This window comes from Juglans regia, chromosome 9, assembly GCF_001411555.2.
Source record: "Juglans regia cultivar Chandler chromosome 9, Walnut 2.0, whole genome shotgun sequence".
Taxonomy (NCBI): Eukaryota; Viridiplantae; Streptophyta; class Magnoliopsida; order Fagales; family Juglandaceae; genus Juglans; species Juglans regia.
In genome coordinates this window covers 9,314,598-9,338,527 of record NC_049909.1, presented here as the reverse complement: position 1 = coordinate 9,338,527, position 23,930 = coordinate 9,314,598, and the positions used below count along the sequence as shown (strand labels likewise).

The window sequence follows — 23,930 nt, the reverse complement described above, 5'->3', positions numbered from 1 at the left end:
GAATTATAAATGGAGATGCTCGGACAATCATAGTGATTACGTCACGAGCATCCTAGGTATGACTGATTGAGAAAATACTGTTTTAGAGACACTCTATAGTAGAGACATGACGTGATGTGAAATGAAAGGACAAATGACATGACATGCGTAATGTGACATACACGTGAGTTTATGACTTGACGTAACATGAAACAAATAAACAATACGCGAATCATGGCATAACTTGTAACAGATACATTATGCGACATGACATAACTTGTAATAGACAACATTACGTGACATGGCACAACGTGTAACAGATAGCATTGCATGACATGGCATAACATATAATAGATAGCATTACGTGACATATCACAACGTGTAACAAATAACTATTTCATGGCAGAATATAATGTGTAACAAATAACTATTTCATGACAGATAAACCTGTAGTGACATGGCATATATGATAACATAAGTACATAACCAATAATTTCCTTACCAATACACATACATAGTAATCTGGCAGTAAGTTAGAAGCTAACTTATTGTAACCGTTGAATTTTATGTGGAAAAGCATGAAATAAGAGAAACTATAAGTAGGGTTTAAAATGTTAGACACTTTATCACTAATAATTTAGAAACATGAAAAAATATATATTAGACTAAAAGTTTACCCTCTACATGTGGAAAAATGACAATTTTACACCTAACTTAAGGATTTTACATCTTAACTTCAAAAATTATCAAAATTTACATTCCTTATGTAAATTTGTTGTATACTTAAATAACAAATTAGAAAATTTTAAAAACAATCACAACTATGAAAAACATTATAGGCCCAAAACTTCCAAATGGCATATCTCTTGCTTTTTGTTTGCAATTTCATCCAACTCTAAAACTTATGATCAAACCGAAATATTGCAACAAAGATTGTAACGCCCCATTCCTGGAGGTCCGAAGAGTTAACTCATATTATCTAAAATCATCTCCAATATCACAACTATAAAATTCAGAAAACTCCATGAAATACTAATTCATTTGCTCAACTAAAATATTCATGTTCCTTCATAGGGACAACAAAGAAATTCTCCATATCATAAATTAAAAACTCCCCAAAAACTCAAAAATATCATTAGCTCAATACATCAAAATGTCCGAAAAATAATCAATTTACTAACTATGACTTTCAAATAAGTCAATATACCCTCGGACACTTATTCCTCTATGATCATCACACCTTACTAAAACTCCATACTCTTGTTCTCTAGTCGAACCATCAAAATTATCTGAAAAATGTTTGGAGATAAGGGGTGAGTTATTAATAACTTAGTAAGCAGAGAACATATACTAGTGTGTAAACATGAGCATTTACAAAGTTTAGAATGCATAACAAAATACTTTCTTTCAGATTGCAGAAAAAAATATTTTCTTTCAGAATACAGAACAAAACATTTTCCTTCATAATGCAGAATCATAATATTATCAAAAATATCAGAGCGAAAATTCAAAAATATTCATAATCAAAATCCCTTTGGCATAGCATAAACTGAAACATCACATCTTATCTTATCATATCAGAACAGAGACCATGCTTAACCCTCGTGGTAGGGTTGTGCAAATCCTGGTGGCCAACCAAATCCTGCTTCAGGTGTTGCGGCAAGATTGCTTCCTGTATAGACTTGCAGTGGCGCGGGTCTGGGTAGACGTTTACGTGGTGTGGAGGTTGTGGCGCAGGCTTACCACGGTGTGAAGGGTTGGCCTGTAGGTGGGACTGGCTGAGCTGTCGTGCATGGGATTCCATGGGGGCTGCGGCTTGCTAAAGTTAAAGTAAGGGCTGTTGTAACCCTAGGACATGTAGGAGGCAACCATGCATCAAGGTGTATAAGGTGTATTTATATAGGTGATTGAGGACCAAACGAAAACGAAAAAGAGATGTGCACGTGCATGGGAGTAGAGTCGTACGGGGTGGGGAAAACTGATCATAAATTGATAGTTGGTTTTCATCGTTTAAAACAAACGGGTGTGGGCCTTGGGCGTACGAGATTTTGGCTTTTTCAGTGAATGATAGGCCTCGACTCAATCTCTAAAAATAATACAACTTGTCATATAAAGTTTTCGGGCCAATACCCACTTGGCCCATAAAAAGATTTTAACCTAATTATCACACCCCATAAAACATTTCACCTAGTCAAAACATGCTAAGCTTGAAAACATGCTTAAAACACCCAAAACAAATCTAATTCACAAAGCACAAAAGTTTTTAATCAAAAGATCCATACCTTTAACCAAAACACAAAACCTTGAATCTCAAGGTTTTGACCTTTATCAAAACATCTCTAAGAACTCCAAAAATTCAAAACTTTCTTCTAGCATGTCCATAACACACTCCTTAGAAATAACATGCTTTGAATCAACATGTAAAAGTCACCAAAAATTACAAAATCTCACTTGAAGTACTCGGCTCCAACACTTGGTCAAAAACAGAATTGTTTCTTAACTTTGATTGGATCAAACACTTGATCCAAGACATACCATGAAGAAAGCTTCACACCAACAACTTCATGTAATTTCGAAATGTGTCCTAAAGTAAATCCAAGCATTAAACTTAAAATCACATGGCTAAAAAAATACCAAAATATGCATCTAGCCGAAATCATCAAACTTTTGACCAAACCAAGTATTCTTTTGTATAAAATTCATATCTTTGAAACTAACACTAAAGATCTTCAAACTAACATCATAAGATGTATATATAAGGCTTAGGAGCATCAAATAAAATCATCAAAGTCGTTGGAGTAAGATTCAAACACAAAAGATCCAATGTTTCTAAAAAAAGAAACAGTTTTTCTCCTTCCAGATTCTATCCTTTTAGATCTAAGAAAACATTCCATCGAAAGCTTTAATCATGCAACTGATCTTCAACCAATACTCATCTATACATGTTAACTAGACTCCATAAAAATTTCGGACCAAGATCTATCCATTAGCTTAGTCAAAAACTCCAAAATACAATATACTATCCAGTTTATTGCCCAGATTGACCTCTCCATCATTAAAACAACATTTCACAAATAAAATGACCATTCCACGAGGTTCCTAAAACCTGTAGAAATTCCACCATTAAATTTCTAATGGGTTGTTATAAGTTGTCACTTACAATATAGTTGTATCTCTAGCCATTGTGAGATAGTCGGACTTAAAATTATTAGGGTAATCATTATCTCGTGATTAGATCAGCTATTTGTTAAAATACTAGAAGATATATACGTTTTAAATCGCATGTTATTTTATTAGATTCAATATGGATCATTTTAAAAATTAGTGTTGCATATTAAAATATTTAAAAATCGTAATTATTACGTTGACTTTCAATTTATGGAGATTTTTTAAGGCCATAAAAAGTTATAGGTACCTAGCTCCTCGCGACACAACTTATGAACTTCATGGTTGCTAGATCACTTGCTCGGTCTACTTGGACGTTCTTCGGCCTCCATTCATTCTTCCAACACAATCACAACATATTCGGTATGTGAATATATTATTCTCGCGATGTAGCTGTAAGTTCTTCTGGCTACATGTAATTCTTTTCAGAAACAATTTATTCGGTCTCGGTAATTTGATCTAAATTCCTTTTGTGAAGAAGTCTTTTCCTTCCCTGTTTTGAAGCAAACCTAAATACTGTTTTTCACTTGTATTAATATTTGTGTTGTTTCTTGAACCCACTATGAATTTAATCTCCCTTTTGTTAAGATGAAATCAGTGCTATATTTTGAATAACAGTGCCAACCATTCTGGATGTGATCTAGTCATAAGTGCACTAGTTTTTGTCGAGTGATGAGTTTGTATGTAGTCAAGGTATTAAAAAATACTAATTCTCCTCTTGATCTGCTTTCGTTGTGCAAATAGAGTACTGGAGAAGGCATTTGAGCTGCATTCAAGCTTAAAAGGAGTTGCACTGAAACTGAGACATGTGTCTTGCACGACTTTAGACTTCTAGAGGGGGGAGGTATGGGCTTGATTGACCCTTGATGGAGGTGCCCCTGTCACATAAAGTGAAGAATAGTGATGGGCAATGACTGCCTACTGCTGCTATGTGGTATGGAGGGTAACCAAGTGTGGTATGGGCAAGGACTGCCTAGTGATGGGTGGATTTCCCCTCTCACATGAAGGCACTATTGGGTGCAGTTCAAGGGCAGTGGATGGCCTACCATATGGGGGAGGAAACTTCTTCAAGAAGTTTTGCCAAGGTGGCCAAATTCGTGGGCCTTAACCAAGTGTGCTTCAATTTGGAGTTTAGATAGGGTTTGGGATGCTATCTAGCCCAAATCCAATTTTTCTTAGTCCAAACAAAATTTCAAAGTTTGAAAGGTTGGATAGTGATATCATAATAAGAATTTGAGGAATTAATAGCATGTGGAATAAGCATGTGATAAAACACAACGTTACAATTGGATAAAAAATGGTTTGGAGGCCAACTTTAGGGTTTGGGGAAACCGTTTAGGGTTTCAGTTTTCAACCAAGTTTTTGGAGTTTCAATTGGATTCCAACCGTTTAGGACTTCACTAGGGTTGAAACCCTCTTTGGTTTGGCACAATTTGGTTGATCAGATGGAAAACAGGGTTTTACTTCAACTGGATTCCAACGAATTTAGGATTTTGCTAGGGTTGAAACACTCTTTGGTTTAGCATAACTTGGTTTACCAGATGGAAAACAGGGTTTTGCTTAGGTGGCATGGTCTCACACCTTGATTCCTTCACAATTCATCTTATTGTTTCTCTTTGTGTCAAGTGTCCAATACTATTCACCAAGTGTGGCTAAGATTCTGCCAAGTGTCCAAATAAAATTTCTCTAACTTAATTTGGACATTCCACACTATGATTTTGAAAATACTGCACTAGATGCTGCTAAAGAGATTACTATTAACTCTGGGAAAGTGAAACATAAACTTTGTACTAGAAAATCTTGAATATTCATACAAACATAATTGTGCAATTCGTTCATTGAAATTCAACCTTGAAGTGCCTCGAAATAAGCAAAACGCATTTTCGAATAAGCATTTTGCCCAAAAACTAAAAATGAGATTATTGTACCATAAAATCCAAAAAATCAACTGAGTCTAATGTCACAGACCATATCTCAAACTAACGCTTTTAACTACGTCAAATAAATAAAAATGCACTTCTGGCACTATAGTGAGTGATAACTCTAGCTATGCTGACAAACTAAAATCTACGCATTTGGTTGAATTGTGAAAACTTATGATGTTTTCACAAGGTTCCTAAAGCCTATAGAAATTCCACATCGAATTTCTAGCGTCCTGTTACAGAAGTGATTTAATTAAGTGATTAAACACAATACTAAAAATCAGATCCATTAGGGTTTGAAATCAAGTTTGTGGTTTGGGGTAACCCTTAAGAGTTTCAGTTTCCTCCTAACTTTTTGGGGTTTCAATTAGACTTTAAGTATTTAGGGTTTCACTAGGGTTGAAACCCTATTTCGTTTGGCACAAAATGGATGACTGGATGAAATAGTGTTTTACTTAAGTAGCATGATCTCACACCTTGATTTCCTTCACATTTCCATCTCATGATTCCTCTTGGTGCCAAGTGTCCAATACTATTCACCAAGTGTAGCTAAGATCTTTCCAAGTGTCCAAATAAAACTTCTCTAACCTAATTTGAATATTCCTTACTGTAATTTTGAAAACACTGCACTTGATGCTACTATCGAGGTTACTATTCACTCTGGAAAAGTGAAAAATAAAACTCGCACTGAAAGATCCTAAATAAATATACTAACCTAATAGTACATTTGTTTTTATCAAAATTCAACTCTGAAGTACCTCGAAATAATCAAAATGCGTTTTCGAACGAACATTTCTTCTGAAAAATGAAAATGGGTTTATTGCACCTTAAAATCTTAATTATTCAAACGAAACTATTGGCACAGATCATATCCCATTCTGACACTTTTAAGTACCTCAAATAAATAAAATCACACTTCTGGCGCCAAAGTGAGTGAGTAACATTGACTATGCTGACAGACTAATACTTACGCGATTGGTCAATTCGTGAAAATTTACCTAGTTTTCACGAGATTCCTAAAGTCCATAGAAATTTCATCATTGAATTTTTAGTGAGGTGTTATAAGTTGTCACCTGCAACATAATTGTGTCTCTAGCCATTGAGAGATAGTCGGACGTAAAGTTATTAGGATAATCATTATCTCATGATTATATCAATTTTTTGTTAAAATACTAGAAGATATATAGGTTTTAAATCACATGTTATTTTATTAGATTAAATATGGATCATTTTAAAAAGAAACGATGCATATTAAAATATTTAACAATCGTAACTATTACGTTGACTATCAATTTATTGAGATATTTTAAGAGTAGTGCTAGTGTGTCACCCAAATTGCTGAGCATGCTCACTAGCAAAAATTTTATTTTTTTATTTTTTTTCTTTACATTTTTTAAAAAATAAAAAATACACTAATAGTTAATTCTTCAAACAGTAAGTAAAAGAAAAAAATTAAAAAAGCTTAAATGTATGAGCGGACAAAATGAGAGGACAAAATGAAAGGGCATAATAGTGATATATATTTTAAGGCCACAAAAAGTTGTAGGTACCTAGCTCCTGGCGACACAACTTCACGGTTGCTACATCTCTTGCTCGGTCTACCTGGACGTTCTTCAGCCTCCATTCATTCTTCCAACACAATCACAGCATATTCGGTATGTGAATATATTATTCTCACGATCTAGCAGTAAATTCTTCTGGCTACAAGTAATTCTTTTCAGAAACAATTTATTGGGTCTCGGTAGTTTGATCTAAATTCCTTTTCTATTCCTTTTGTGAAGAAGTCTTTTCCTTCTCTGTTCTGAAGCAAACTGAAATACTGCTTCTCATTTCTATTACTATTTGAGTTGTTTCATGAACCCACTATGAATTTAATCTTCCTTTTGTTAAGATGAAATCAGTGCTATATTTTGAATAACAGTGCCAACCATTCTTGATACGATCTACTCATAATGATAGGCCACGACGTTCAGAGAAAAAAGTCTTACGTTCAAAGTGTGGTATTATTCTCACCCGAAGAGAATTCCGTTTATTTTCTTAATATTTTCTTTTCTATTCATTTGGGACCTATCAATTGGCCTCAGAGCCAGGTTCATTTTAATATGGGAACCAATAAAGAGAGAATTGAACATCTGGAGGCTGGACTCGGTGAAGTTCAAGAAGGGCTACACCGGATGGAGCTGGGCATGGCGGATCGACTGCGGCATGTCGAAGAGACTCTTAACCGTCTCTCTGATGTGCTCCTTGCCAACCAAGAACCTCCAAACCAAGGTATTCAAAACCGTGAAGGTCACAATGGGGGACGACTTGTGGTATCCTCCAAAACGGCAAAATTAGAATTTCCTCGATTTTCAGGAGATGATCCAACGGAGTGGTTCAACCGTGTGAACCAGTTTTTTGAGTTCCAAAACACTCCCGACAACCAAAAGGTTACGTTAGCATCTTACCATTTGGAAGGAGAAGCCAACCAGTGGTGGCAATGGATTCGCAGGACGTTTCAAGAGGAAGGTCGAATTCTTTCATGGATTGATTTTGAAGAGGAACTATGGGCGCGCTTTGGGCCATCGGACTGCGAAGACTTTGACGAGGCTTTGTCCCGAATTCGGCAGACGGGTTCCCTGCGTGATTACCAACGGGAATTCGAGCAATTAGGCAACCGGGTCAAAGGTTGGACACAGAAGGCTCTGGTGGGCACCTTCATGGGTGGTTTGAAGACAGAAGTTTCAGATGGAATCCGTATGTTTAAACCACAGACTTTGAAAGATGCTATCCGTTTCGCAAGGATGAGAGATGATCAACTAATGAGACAAAGGAGGTTCTTGCGACCTGCACCACCATTACGAGCTCCCCTAGCTCTTCCACCAGCAAATCGGGCAGCACCTGTCGCTCTAGTGCGACGACTGAGTTGGGAGGAAATGCAGCGACGACGTCTCCAAGGTTTATGTTTCAATTGTAATGAATGTTTTACTACAGGTCATAAATGTCAAGGCCCACGGATACTCCTGTTGGAAAGTTGTGAGGATAATGACAACTTGGTGTGCGATGATGTCACCGACGAACAAACAATTAAAGAAAACCACGAAGGAGCTCCAGAACCAGAAATTACACTGCATGCATTAACGGGATGGACAGCTCCCAAAACCATGCGAATCGCTGCCAAAATTCGCAACCACGAGGTTATCGTATTAATCGATAGCGGATCAACTCACAACTTCATTAGTGAGCATATGGCCAATCTGCTGCGTCTTCCAGTGATACCTACGGAAAGCTTCACGGTCCGAGTAGCCAATGGAGAAAAGCTTAAATGCCAAGGGAGGTTTGAGGAGGTACCAATCAATTTACATGACACCAAATTTTCATTAACACTATATTCCTTACCACTCACAGGATTAGACATGGTTTTGGGTATTCAATGGCTTGAAACTCTTGGTTCTGTGGTGTGCGATTGGAGAAAATTAACTATGGAATTCACATGGAAGAACCAGACCAAGAAGTTGGTGGGCATCGACGGGCAAAATATTCAAGCAGCATCAATTGAAGAGCTAACCAAGGGAATTCGTCCTAGCCATGCTCTGTTCGCAGTGTGCCTCCAGGTTGCCCATACGGAACTGCAACAGAACATTCATCCAAGTTTCCGTGAGTTATTGCAGGAGTTCTCAGACTTGTTCATTGAACCTTCGAGCTTACCACCAACAAGAGAGGTTGATCACAGCATCACCCTCAAGGAAGGGATCGAACCAATTAATGTGCGGCCTTACAAATATGCACATTATCAAAAAAATGAGATTGAAAAACAAGTCCAAGACATGCTGCAAGTCGGGCTTGTGCGAACCAGCACTAGCCCCTTCTCCTCACCCGTATTACTGGTAAAGAAGAAAGACAAACTGGCGATTCTGCACAGATTATCGCGCGCTCAACGCCGCAACCATTAAAGACCGATTTCCGATTCCAACAGTGGACGATATGTTGGATGAACTCTACGGGGCTTCTTATTTCACCAAGCTCGATCTGCGGGCAGGATACCATCAAGTCCGAGTTAAACTAGGTGATATCCATAAAACTGCTTTTCGAACGCATAATGGACATTACGAATACTTGGTTATGCCCTTTGGCTTATGTAACGCGCCTTCCACGTTTCAAGCTATCATGAATACCATCTTCCGAAAGCAACTCCGAAAATTCATATTAGTTTTCTTTGATGATATTCTGATATATAGTCCAGACTGGGATCAACATTTAGTGCATGTAAGACAAGCCTTCGAAATACTGAGGCAGCACAAATTTTTTGTTAAAAAAAGCAAGTGTGCATTCGGGCAGCAGGAGTTGGAGTACTTGGGTCATATCATCACTAACCAAGGAGTGAAAGTAGACAGACATAAAATTTCTGCTATGGTAGATTGGCCTCAACCTACTAACATTTCGGAATTACGTGGGTTTCTAGGCTTGACAGGTTATTACCGGAAGTTTGTCAAGGACTATGGCATAATAGCATGGCCTCTCACTAATCTTCTCAAAAAAGGCCAGTTCGGATGGCATGCAGAAGCTGGAAACGCTTTCCGGAATCTCAAACAGGCCATGACGACCACACTGATTCTAGCTATGCCTAACTTCAATGATGTTTTCACCATTGAAACAGATGCATCAGGAGAAGGGATTGGAGCGGTACTGTCTCAACAAGGCAAACCAATTGCTTACATGAGTCGAGCCCTCGGAATGACAAAACAATCCTGGTCGACGTACGCAAAGGAGATGTTGGCTATCGTCGAAGCCATACGCACCTGGCGGCCTTATCTTCTAGGCCATAAATTCTATATTCAGACCGACCAACGCAGCCTCAAATATCTTTTGGAACAGCGAATAACAACACCGGAGCAACAAAAATGGGTTGCTAAGCTCTTGGGCTACGATTATGAAATTAAATACAATCCAGGACGTGAGAATTCCGCAGCAGATGCCCTCTCCCGAAAGCAGGGTAGTCCCACTCTTCTTAAAATTCTTTTTTCCGCAGGTTAATTTATGGGAAGAGATTAAAAAAAGCTGCAGCAACAGACCAATACATTCAGTGAAAGAGTCGCGAGGCAACAGAGCAGCCAAAGGGATCATATATGTGGCGTCAGGGTCTATTACTATACAAGGGGAGGGTCATTATACCAAATAATGCGGACTTACGGGCAACCCTGTTACATGAAATGCACGACACGAAAACATGGGGTCATTCAGGCGTCCTACGAACATTCAAGAAGCTGAAACAACAATTTTATTGGCCGGGGATGCATAAGTCAGTGCAAGACTACATAAAAGGGTGCGAGGTATGCCAGAAAATAAAATCCGAGACATTAGCCCCAGCTGGTCTCCTTCAACCGCTGCCCATTCCATGCCAAGTGTGGGACGACATCACGTTGGACTTTATTGAAGGCCTTCCAACGTCTCAAGGAAAAGACTCTGTCATGGTGGTTGTCGACAGACTAAGTAAGTCCGCTCATTTCATCACTTTGAGTCATCCTTTCACTGCAAAAATTGTAGCAGAAAAATTTGTGGAGGGCATTGTAATAACCGGGCTTAGGCCCAGCCCGTTGGTGAGGCCCAGCCCGTTGGAGAAGCCCAGCTCTTGAGTAGTTTTAGTGAGACCGAACGGCGTCGCTTGGGTGAAGGGATTAATTCCCTTGCACTGTTTTTCTTCTTCGCGTTGCCTTCCCCTCTGCTCTGCATTTCCGGATCTCTCTCAACCGTGCGCACCAACCCACGACTCCAGCGGTTGCTTATCATCTCCTTTCACACTCAAGGTTTGGTTTTTACTCATTTCTTTGCAGACTTCTCAATCGGGTTCTCACTGTTTTCTTCTCCTTCCGCTGATTTCCTTCGTTCTGCATTTTCGGTCTGCAGTTACTGGATATTTCCATCTCCGTGGGTCTCGGTTTTCTTTAGTTCTTCGAAGTAGTCCGTGGGCATCAAGTCTGGGCGCTTGAATTTATTTTTCCTTTTGGTAACTAATTTTTTTCCCTTTCCTTCGTTTGTCTGTTTCATGCATGCACTGGTTGGTTGACCGTGCATCACACTTAGACTTATTTTTCTTCCTCTATGCGCAGACCATTAGTAATTTCAGTAGATGAATTTTTGAGCGTTTATTTTTTTTAGTTGTTGTTTTAATTGCTGAAACAGTGAAGTGTATTGGAATTATGGAGGTTGAGGAGTATAATTTTGGGTGTTTTGTTAGTCGGTTTTTGAAGTATTACTTGAGACTTTTTGGTGTGAAATGACGGGTCTTTTGGAACTAGTGGTATTGAATTTTTTTCTACAAGTTTTGAATTGTTGAATGAGTAGAGTATTGATGCGTGCACTGAAATGGTTTTATTCAAAGTTTGGAAGCGAAGTTTGGATTGGATTATGTTTTAATTATTAGAGTTGCTGTGGTTGATTTTGGAAATGATTATAGTCGGTTGGTATTATTAGAAGGTGTGGATGTTTTGGGTTTCAATTGCAAATGGGTTGAAGAGAGTTGTTCGGATTTAATTGTTAGATAGTTATGGAGCTGTGAAGGGATTGTTTGATTTTTTTTATTCATTAAATAGCAGGCTACTAGATTGGCTATTAAATGTTGGATATATGTTCTTTTGTTTAGGTGGTGTTACTTTTAGAGTTCCGGCTCAAGGTGTTGATAATTCGAAGAAATCAGGTAAGCGGGGTTTATATACTAGTTTTGCATAAAATAAATGAAAGGAGGTTGACTTTGAGAATAAATGTGTTTATTTTTGAAAGAGATGATCTGAAAACAACCTCAAATGTTTATTCTGCATATGCATAAATTCTATATAAGGGAAAATGTTTTTCTGTCATGACTAGTGTAGACATGAGCAAGTTTTGTGTACTTTATTTCTGAACTATGTAAAAGAGCGAATATGAAAATCTGGAAGTTTTGTTATGAACAAATGAGAATATTTTGTTTATGTTTATCTCGAACATGTGAAATGATCTGAAGCCTTTCAATGTTTTGTTTTGATATGAGGTATCATCTGAGAATCTTGGCATGATGTTCTGATTCTGTATATGATTGTAACCGGATTTTCGATGAAATCCGTTCTGTTTCTGTTAAGGCCCAGCCACGGGTATAATGGTGGTTTATAACCCTACCACGGGGGTGAAACATGGAAAATGGCCCAGCCACGGGTATAATGGTGGTTTATAACCCTACCACGGGGGTGAAACATGGAAAATGGCCCAGCCACGGGTATAATGGTGGTTTATAACCCTACCACGGGGGTGAAACATGGAATATGGCCCAGCCACGGGTATAATGGTGGTTTATAACCCTACCACGGGGGTTAAACATGGTATTGTCCCGATGTGATGCTAAGAGATGAGATAAGATTATAATGTTTCAGTTTAGAAATGCCAACGGAAGTTCTTTTTGGAATAAGTTTATTTTCTGAAAACTTCGCTCTAATGTTTTGTAAAAGTTTTGTTTCTGCATTCTGAAAGTAAATGTTTTGTTCGGCTTATCAAATGTTATAAATGCTCATGTTTACATGCTGGTATATGCTCCTTGCTTGCTGAGTTGTTGATAACTCACCCCGTTAATCTTCATAATATTTCAGATGACATCGATGGTTCAGCTGAGGATCAGTATTAGAGTCTATGGAGAAGATTAGCACTGATTTGTGGTTGGATATCTCATGTTACTAGTGTTGGTGTTAGAGACTAATTATTTTCTTAAGTTGCTTCAATCGATTTAGACGGTTTATGGAGATTTATGTTAATGTTTTATTATTTTTAGTTGTTATTTGAGACAAGAAGAAGAGTTGATTATATTTGGGTTATTTGGATTGAATATTGGATAAATGAACTATTTGATGTGTTTAATTGAAGTATTTACGTTCGATTTGAGTTTTGAGAAAATGGATATATTATTGATTTTGGGAGTACTCTAGCCTTGTTAGAGCTGATTATCAGGTTTATGAGTTAACTCTCTGGACCCTCGGGGTCGGGGCGTTACAGTTGGTATCAGAGACAGGTTTGAATTCTGCATACTGTAGACCTTGGAGGTTTAGATATCTGTGGGTTCATAGGATGTGTAAATTTCAAAATAGGAATTGGAGGATTATAAGGATTGTCATGTGGATATTTAAGTTTGAGTTACAAGAACATTAAGATTGATTTTGATGGGATTTGAGGTATTAAATTTGGCTGATGTTAGAAATTGAATTTGGAACTTTGAGGTTATAGATTTTAGTGATATACGTGTGTATTAAGTGATGTCAAATTTGCATAGTTATCTGATTTATATAGACATATATATGTATATGTGTTTATATGCATATTTTATTTATCCTCTTATTTATTTTTATTTACCTTGTATATTCGTTTTCTTTTATTTTAGAACGTTTCACCGAGTGTAGACTTTCAGGATGGCTGCTCGTCATAGAGTTCGAACTCTTGAAGATTTGAATGAAGACGACAATGGTGGGGGTTGCACGTTTGAACAATTTAATCGAACGCATCCTCCCACCTTTGATGGAAGAGGCAATGCGAATGCTGCGGAAGATTGGATACAAGACATTGAAGAAATATTTGGTGTTTTGGAGTGTACCGATCAGCAAAAAGTCAAGTTCGCAGCCTTTAAATTATCTGGAGAAGCAAAGAGGTGGTGGAATTCTGAGAAAATTATCAGGGAAGCTGAGGGGATTGGAGTAATTGTTTGGGCTCAATTCAAGCAGAGTTTCTTCGACCGATTCTTCCCTAAGGCAGATAGGGATGCTAGAGCCCGAGAGTTCACCAACTTGGTGCAGGGAACCATGACTGTGCGCCAGTATGCTGCAAGGTTTGCGGAATTATCACGTTTCGCCGCATACTTGATTCCCGATGAGGAGAAAAAGACTAGGAAGTTTGAAGAAGGCTTGAACTACAGGATTTATGAACGGGTGATGATCTTACAGATTCAGAATTTTTCAGAATTAGTACACAAGGCGATGCTAGCGGAACAGAATCTTAAGAGGGGTGCTGAATTACAAGAACAGAGGAAGAGAGCTGCTCCACAAGGATTTCCTAGTTCGGATCAAGGGCAATGAAAAAAGAGAAATGAGGGGAGCAGTTCAAGTCAGAGGCAGATACAGGGAAATCCTACACCTAACCCTTGTAAGTTCTGTAACCGCATACACCATGGAGAGTGCAGGAAGGAAGTGGGTTCATGTTTCAAATGCGGTAAGGATGGGCATTTCATTAGAGAATGTCCATTGCTGGCGGAGGACAACAGAAGGCCCAACCCACCCCAAAACTTTAGGCCGATTAATCAAGGCAACAATCAGCGGAGGACTGTACCTGCTCGGGTTTTTGCTTTGACACCGGGAGAAGCTGAGGACAAGGAGGATGTCATCACAGGTATAATTCTCTAACCATCTCTTAAAAATTTCTTTGTTGAGAATTAAGGAATATTTGTCTTATTATCTCTTTGGATTAAATGACGTAACCAGGAATTGTTCCCTTATTCCTCAATAAGGCTATTGTTTTATTTGACTCGGGGGCTACCCACTCATTTATTTCTATGGATTATGTTAAGTTGTGCCCCACTGTTGCTGATGAGATGGACTACAATTTGAGGGTCTCTACCCCAACTGGTGATATAGTGACTTGTAACAAGATTTTACTCAAGTGTCCAATAACTATTAGCGGGAAGGAAATGCCAGCTAACCTGATAGTCTTTCCTATGACCGGGTTTGATGTGATTTTGGGAATGGATTGGTTAACTTCCAGTTATGCTAGTATTGATTGTTTTAAAAGGGAAGTGGTGTTCAAGTTTCCAGAAGAGGAGGAACTTCGGTTTATGGGTTCTAGAGTGCGTACCTCTCCATCAGTTATTTCTGCTTTTCAGGTTGACAAGCTTTTACGTGATGGGTGTCAAGGGTTTTTGGCCTTTGTGGTGGATGAACCAAAGGAAGAATTGAAACTTGAAGAGATTCCTATTGTGAGGGAATATCCAGAAGTTTTTCCTGAAGATTTGTCTGGATTACCGCCTGAGCGGGAGGTAGAGTTTGCTATTGAATTAGCACCAGGCACAGCGCCTCTTTCCAAAGCCCCTTATCGAATGGCGCCATCAGAGTTAGCCGAGCTCAAAGAACAGTTGCAAGACTTGTTAGACAAAGGTTTCATTAGACCTAGTGTGTCGCCTTGGGGAGCTCCAGTCTTGTTTGTGAAGAAGAAGGATGGGACAATGAGGATGTGTATAGACTACAGGGAACTGAATCGAGTGACCATAAAGAATAAATATCCGTTGCCCCGCATCGATGATTTATTTGATCAGTTGCAGGGTGCGCAGGTGTTTTCAAAAATTGATCTCAGATCGGGTTATCATCAATTAAAAATCAAGGCGGAGGATGTGCCTAAGACAGCTTTCAGGACCAGGTATGGCCACTATGAATTTTTAGTCATGCCTTTTGGTTTAACCAATGCCCCAGCAGTATTTATGGACTTGATGAATCGAGTATTTCATGAGTTTCTGGATAAATTTGTAGTGGTGTTTATTGATGATATATTAATCTACTCCAAGAGTAAAGCTGAACACGAAGACCATCTAAGACAAGTACTAGGGACACTCAGGGATAAGAAATTATTTGCCAAGTTGAAAAAGTGTGAATTTTGGCTCGAGTCTATTGCATTTTTGGGACATGTAGTCTCAAGGGATGGCATTTCTGTAGACCCCGGGAAGATTGAAGCAATAGTTAACTGGACTCAACCAACCAATGTGCATGAAGTCAGGAGCTTCTTGGGTTTGGCTGGTTATTACCGTCGTTTTATAGAAAATTTCTCAAAAATAGCGGTTCCCCTTACCGCCCTCACAAGGAAGAACAACAAGTATGTTTGGACTGAAAAATGTGAGGAAAGCTTCCAGGAATTGAAGAAGAGATTGGTGACAGCTCCAGTTCTAACAGTCCCTAGCAAAAGAGGAGGATTTGTGGTTTATAGTGACGCTTCACGATTGGGTTTGGGATGTGTTTTGATGCAGCATGGGAAAGTAATAGCATACGCTTCTCGGCAACTGAAGACATATGAACAAAATTACCCAACACATGATTTGGAGTTGGCCGCCGTTGTCTTTGCACTTAAAATCTGGAGGCATTATTTATATGGTGAAAGGTGCGAAATCTACACGGATCACAAGAGTTTGAAATACTTCTTCACTCAGAAAGAACTGAATATGAGACAGAGGAGATGGCTCGAACTAGTCAAGGACTATGACTGCAACATTAATTACCATCCAGGCAAAGCTAATGTTGTAGCTGATGCACTTAGCAGGAAGCCAGTGGGACCAGTAATTGCAACTCTTACCACTCAACCCCACTTATTAATGGACCTGGAAAGAGCCAGTATTGAAGTAGTCGTGGGTGACCAGCAGGCATTAATAGCCAGTTTAATAGTTCAACCAGCTTTGATAGACAGAATCAAGCTCGCCCAAAAAGAAGATTCTAAGTTGGCGAGATTATTTGAAGAAGTAGAAAAAGGGGATAAACCTGAGTTTAATATTTCTGAAGATGGAGTATTAAGGTTTGGAAACAGATGTTGTGTGCCGGACAGTCTTGTAATAAAAAGACTTATCCTTGAAGAAGCGCACCACTCTCCTTACACAGTCCACCCGGGTAGTACGAAAATGTATCGAGATTTGAAAGATTCTTTTTGGTGGGAGGGCATGAAGAGAGAGATTGCTCAATTTGTGGCACAGTGCTTAACATGTCAACAGGTGAAAGTAGAACACCAACGACCAGCAGGGTTGTTGCAACCACTTCAGATTCCAGAATGGAAATGGGAGCATATTTCCATGGACTTTGTTACAGGCCTTCCACGGGCACCGACCGGACAAGATGCAATTTGGGTGATAGTAGACCGTTTGACGAAGACAGCTCATTTTGTACCTATCAAAGTTTCTTATAAGTTAGAGAAACTAGCCGAGCTTTATATACAGGAAATAGTGAGGTTGCATGGGGTACCTGTGTCCATTGTGTCGGATAGAGATCCGCGTTTCACTTCAAAATTTTGGCGAAGCTTACAAGAGGCCATGGGCACTAAGTTAAATTTCAGCACGGCGTTTCACCCACAAACAGATGGTCAGTCGGAAAGGACCATTCAAATTTTGGAAGACATGTTGAGAGCTTGTATGCTGGATTTTAAGGGGATTTGGATTCGGCACTTGCCTTTGGTCGAGTTTGCTTATAATAACAGTTACCAGGCTAGTATTGAGATGGCACCTTATGAGGCACTTTATGGTAGGAAGTGTAGATCTCCGTTATATTGGGACGAAGTGGGCGAAAGACAAATTTTGGGTCCAGAAATCATACAGAAGACAGCAGAGAAGATTGAGACCATTCGAGCTAGAATGAGAGTGGCTCAGAGTCGGCAGAAGAGCTATGCAGATAACCGTCGTCGCCAATTGGAGTTTGAGGTTGGGGTTAAGGTATTCTTGAGGATTGCACCCATGAGAGGGGTTATGAGGTTTGGAAAGAAGGGTAAGTTGAGCCCTAGGTACATCGGACCATTTGAGATTCTTGATCGGATTGGACCAGTGGCTTACAGAGTAGCCCTACCACCCGCGCTCTCAAGTGTACACAATGTATTTCATGTATCTATGCTGAGGAAGTATGTTCCTGATCCCACTCACGTTATTGATTACGAGCCTCTTCATTTTCAGGAAGATCTGACTTATACAGAAGAGCCGTTGCGGATTGTAGAGAGAAAAGAACAAGTGTTACGTAATCGGAATATTCCATTGGTTAAGGTGGTATGGAATAATCATGCTATCAGTGAAGCCTCTTGGGAATTAGAAAAGGAAATGCAAGTCAAGTACCCACAGTTGTTCGACGTCGATCCTAATAGCTTGTGGCAAATTCCGAGGACGGAATTTTTTTAAGGGGGGAGAATGTAATAACCGGGCTTAGGCCCAGCCCGTTGGTGAGGCCCAGCCCGTTGGAGAAGCCCAGCTCTTGAGTAGTTTTAGTGAGACCGAACGGCGTCGCTTGGGTGAAGGGATTAATTCCCTTGCACTGTTTTTCTTCTTCGCGTTGCCTTCCCCTCTGCTCTGCATTTCCGGATCTCTCTCAACCGTGCGCACCAACCCACGACTCCAGCGGTTGCTTATCATCTCCTTTCACACTCAAGGTTCGGTTTTTACTCATTTCTTTGCAGACTTCTCAATCGGGTTCTCACTGTTTTCTTCTCCTTCCGCTGATTTCCTTCATTCTGCATTTTCGGTCTGCAGTTACTGGATATTTCCATCTCCGTGGGTCTCGGTTTTCTTTAGTTCTTCGAAGTAGTCCGTGGGCATCAAGTCTGGGCGCTTGAATTTATTTTTCCTTTCGGTAACTAATTTTTTTCCCTTTCCTTCGTTTGTCTGTTTCACGCATGCACTGGTTGGTTGACCGTGCATCACACTTAGACTTATTTTTCTTCCTCTATGCGCAGACCATTAGTAATTTCAGTAGATGAATTTTTGAGCGTTTATTTTTTTTAGTTGTTGTTTTAATTGCTGAAACAGTGAAGTGTATTGGAATTGTGGAGGTTGAGGAGTATAATTTTGGGTGTTTTGTTAGTCGGTTTTTGAAGTATTACTTGAGACTTTTTGGTGTGAAATGACGGGTCTTTTGGAACTAGTGGTATTGAATTTTTTTCTACAAGTTTTGAATTGTTGAATGAGTAGAGTATTGATGCGTGCACTGAAATGGTTTTATTCAAAGTTTGGAAGCGAAGTTTGGATTGGATTATGTTTTAATTATTAGAGTTGCTGTGGTTGATTTTGGAAATGATTATAGTCGGTTGGTATTATTAGAAGGTGTGGATGTTTTGGGTTTCAATTGCAAATGGGTTGAAGAGAGTTGTTCGGATTTAATTGTTAGATAGTTATGGAGCTGTGAAGGGATTGTTTGATTCTTTTTATTCATTAAATAGCAGGCTACTAGATTGGCTATTAAATGTTGGATATATGTTCTTTTGTTTAGGTGGTGTTACTTTTAGAGTTCCGGCTCAAGGTGTTGATAATTCGAAGAAATCAGGTAAGCGGGGTTTATATACTAGTTTTGCATAAAATAAATGAAAGGAGGTTGACTTTGAGAATAAATGTGTTTATTTTTGAAAGAGATGATCTGAAAACAACCTCAAATGTTTATTCTGCATATGCATAAATTCTATATAAGGGAAAATGTTTTTCTGTCATGACTAGTGTAGACATGAGCAAGTTTTGTGTACTTTATTTCTGAACTATGTAAAAGAGCGAATATGAAAATCTGGAAGTTTTGTTATGAACAAATGAGAATATTTTGTTTATGTTTATCTCGAACATGTGAAATGATCTGAAGCCTTTCAATGTTTTGTTTTGATATGAGGTATCATCTGAGAATCTTGGCATGATGTTCTGATTCTGTATATGATTGTAACCGGATTTTCGATGAAATCCGTTCTGTTTCTGTTAAGGCCCAGCCACGGGTATAATGGTGGTTTATAACCCTACCACGGGGGTGAAACATGGAAAATGGCCCAGCCACGGGTATAATGGTGGTTTATAACCCTACCACGGGGGTGAAACATGGAATATGGCCCAGCCACGGGTATAATGGTGGTTTATAACCCTACCACGGGGGTTAAACATGGTATTGTCCCGATGTGATGCTAAGAGATGAGATAAGATTATAATGTTTCAGTTTAGAAATGCCAACGGAAGTTCTTTTTGGAATAAGTTTATTTTCTGAAAACTTCGCTCTAATGTTTTGTAAAAGTTTTGTTTCTGCATTCTGAAAGTAAATGTTTTGTTCGGCTTATCAAATGTTATAAATGCTCATGTTTACATGCTGGTATATGCTCCTTGCTTGCTGAGTTGTTGATAACTCACCCCGTTAATCTTCATAATATTTCAGATGACATCGATGGTTCAGCTGAGGATCAGTATTAGAGTCTATGGAGAAGATTAGCACTGATTTGTGGTTGGATATCTCATGTTACTAGTGTTGGTGTTAGAGACTAATTATTTTCTTAAGTTGCTTCAATCGATTTAGACGGTTTATGGAGATTTATGTTAATGTTTTATTATTTTTAGTTGTTATTTGAGACAAGAAGAAGAGTTGATTATATTTGGGTTATTTGGATTGAATATTGGATAAATGAACTATTTGATGTGTTTAATTGAAGTATTTACGTTCGATTTGAGTTTTGAGAAAATGGATATATTATTGATTTTGGGAGTACTCTAGCCTTGTTAGAGCTGATTATCAGGTTTATGAGTTAACTCTCCGGACCCTCGTGGTCGGGGCGTTACAGGCATCATCAAGCTTCACGGCATGCCCAAATCAATTGTTAGTGATCGGGACCCAATTTTCATCAGTAACTTCTGGAAAGAGTTTTTAAACTATCAGGCACCAAATTACAACTCAGTTCCGCATACCACCCCCAGACGGATGGCCAACCGGAAGTCATCAACCGCTGCGTCGAACAATACCTTCGCTGTTTTGTCCATCAATGGCCACGGAAGTGGAGCAGCTACTTACCTTGGGTAGAATACTGGTATAATACAACATATCATATTTCCACTGGGATGACCCCGTTTCAGGCACTGTATGGTAGATTACCACCAACCATTCCAACATACCAAGAAGGCCTCTCACCGGTACAGGAAGTGGACAAGCAACTGATGACGCGAGATGAACTGCTACAGCAATTGAAAGCAAACTTAGAACGCTCAGTAAACAGAATGAAACAAATGGCGGATAAAAAATGCAGAGACATTTCGTTCAATATCGGAGAATGGGTTCTGTTGAAATTACACCCATACTGCCAGCAAACAGCCTTCAAGCGAGTTCATCAAAAATTAGCTACCCGTTTTTATGGACCTTACCAAATTTTAGAAAAAATCGGCTCGGTCGCATACAAACTACAACTGCCAGAAGGGACTCGCATCCATCCAGTGTTCCATGTATCATTACTCAAACCGTATCAAGACAATGGAAGGAACGCGGATCAGCCACCAATTGAGTTACCACCTTTCACGGATGACGGAGTGGTTTTATTAGAGCCACAAGCTCTTTTAAACTTCCGCTGGGTCAAACAAGGAACTCAATTAATCGAAGAGAGCTTGGTGCACTGGAAACACCTTCCCCCAGAGGAAGCCACATGGGAGCCCATCAAAAAGTTACGGCAAATGTTTCCAAATTTGAACCTTGAGGACAAGGATCCTCTTCCTGGGGGCGGGAATGATAGGCCACGACGTTCAGAGAAAAAAGTCTTACATTCAAAGTGTGGTATTATTCTCACCCGAAGAGAATTCCGTTTATTTTCTTAATATTTTCTTTTCTATTCATTTGGGACCTATCATAAGTGTAGTAGTTTTTGTCGAGTGATGAGTTTTATGTAGTTAAGGCATTAAAAAATACTATTTCTCCTCTCGATCTGCTTTCGTTGTGCAAATAGAGTACTGGTATAGATAAACCTCATGTTCTCTTTCAATTATGCTGCTGGGAAAGGGAAACACGATTTTGTACAGTCGTACTGTAGCAAATAATTGGCATATTATACAGTTGTGTTTCACATGGTTTGAATGTAATTAGCTTTATCAATACGCCAATTATTGTACGTAGTGCTATTATATAAAGGATTCTTTGGTCAGAGTGCATTATTTGCTAATTAGAACGTACACCCACTGAAAGTTCGCCAAATATTGGTCATTATCTTTTAGCAGAGACACCTACTGCTACATCAATCGTATAATCTTGTCGTTATATTACAATGGCGGAATCCACGTTGTGTAAGAAGAAACTAGAAGGCAAAGTGGCCATAGTCATAGGCGGTGCTAGTGGCATCGGGGAGGCCACCGCACATGTTTTTGCCAAGCATGGTGCACGTATGGTGGTGATTGCTGATCTCCAAAAAGAACTAGGCCAGCAGGTGGCCAAATCTATTGGCTTGAACCATTCCACATACATCCATTGTGATGTTACTGATGAAGAGCAGGTCAAAGCCATGGTAGAATGGACGGTCAAGAACTATGGGCAGCTTGACATCATGTTTAGTAATGCAGGGATCTTTGGTAGGTCGGATCAGACCGTACTTGACCTGGACTTGTCGGCCCTTGACCATCTATTCGCGATCAATGTGCGCGGCATGGCGGCATGTGTAAAGCATTCAGCACGCGCGTGCTATGGTTGAAAGGGGTGTGAGGGGGACCATCGTGTGCACCGCAAGTATAGCAGCAAGCCGAGGTGCAACCCAAAAAACCGATTACTATATGTCAAAGCATGCTGTGCTTGGGCTTGTTCGTTGCGCAAGCAGGTAGCTAGGGGAGCATGGCATTAGGGTGAACTGTGTATCACCCGGTGTAGTTGCAACCCCAATGACATGCAGTGCATTTGGAATGGATGCAGAGCAGTTGGAGAAGGCATTTGAGCCGCATTCAAGCTTAAAAGGAGTTGCACTGAAACTGGGACATGTGGCGGATGCTGTACTCTTTCTTGCGTCTGATGATTCTGGATTTGTCAATGGGCATGACCTATTGGTTGATGGGGGCTGGCTTGACTAGCGAAATCAAGACGAGCATGAAGGATTCGACCTTCAAGATTCCAAGACACTAATACTACCGTCTGGAGATTAAATGCTTTAATAATTACAGCTTGTACGAGAAAAATAAAGCTAGAGAGGGTGTATCTAAAATATATCGAACTTGGCTTTCTACATTAAAGCTTCTTGTGTTTGTTGAGCAAATAAAGCTACCAAACCTACCATGTGATGAGTTGCATACGAGAATATGTATCGATCGTCCAATAAAATATAATGTCTCATGGTTTGATTTCAGATTTGCAAATAGAATTTCACTACTACATTAACGTATTTGAGTTTTTGTGTCGGTTTAAAATTAATTTGTGACAGTCACTAAACCGTTACCAAAGATATTATTAGTGAGGTCAGAATATTATTTGAACAACCTTCCCAAGTATAAAAATTACGTTCAATCATCCATAATATGTCGTAGTTTTAGAGTTGAATATGTTCGAATGTATCATTTGACCTGTGAAAGTATATTATAAGTTCGAACGTATATTTATAAGTGCGAACAATTTACGTTGAAATTTATTCGAACGTTAATGTAGGATTTACGTGCAAACGTAATATTTTAAAATTAAATTGATATTGTTTGAATGAATTACATTCCAAATCCAACGAGCGTAAGGCGAACATATCTGATCTATCGTGCTCAAGTGATTTCTTCTAGTGCGCACAATATGCCCTATTGTGCGAACGTCTTTGCTTAATGTTCAAATGTATGATCATGATTTGGAATTTTTAAATTTAAATATCTTGACCAAAATAAGCAACATACTATTGAAACATACTATTGGAAGGAAATTAAAAATTAAAAATTTATAGAGAAAAAAAATACATAAATACAAAACATAGTAATTGATACCGTTTATTAGCCAAGATAGTTCAAACATCACCTAAGAAAGTGCAAACGCTACCAAAGATAGTTTGAACGTCATTACAGATAGTTCAAACAACATTAAGATAGTTCAAACATCACCCAGATTGTTTGAATGTTATCCAGACAGTTCACACAGATAGTTCAAGCATTGTTGTGCTGAATATAACTGAGGTTCCTAATTGAGATGAAAGGCTTCTGATCGGGATGATAGACCCCTCTCGCCAACCTACCGAGTGGTAAAGCTACTCGCCTTTGCAAGTTATTGCCCACAATGTCATTTACGTTGGTTGCTTAAGTTGGTCGTTTAGACTGGTCGCGGTCATTTAAACTCAACTTTTATTGCCCAAACTAGTTGCCCAATCCTGGTCGCCCTTGGGTCTCGTCGCCTACCAAAAGGAAAGACTATTCGCCTACCTAGGGGTAAGTCT

At 39.1% G+C, this 23,930-nt stretch overlaps 1 protein-coding gene and 1 pseudogene across 1 annotated transcript; both read left to right on the top strand.

Moving 5' to 3' along the window:
• The first annotated feature begins 6,627 nt into the window (after positions 1–6,627).
• Positions 6,628–22,607, top strand: LOC108979881 (annotated as a pseudogene).
• On the top strand, positions 7,169–8,998 carry LOC118349417. Its single transcript, XM_035693827.1, has one exon. The coding sequence runs from the start codon at positions 7,169–7,171 to the stop codon at positions 8,996–8,998; it is 1,830 nt and encodes a 609-aa protein (XP_035549720.1).
• Positions 22,608–23,930: the final 1,323 nt, after the last annotated feature.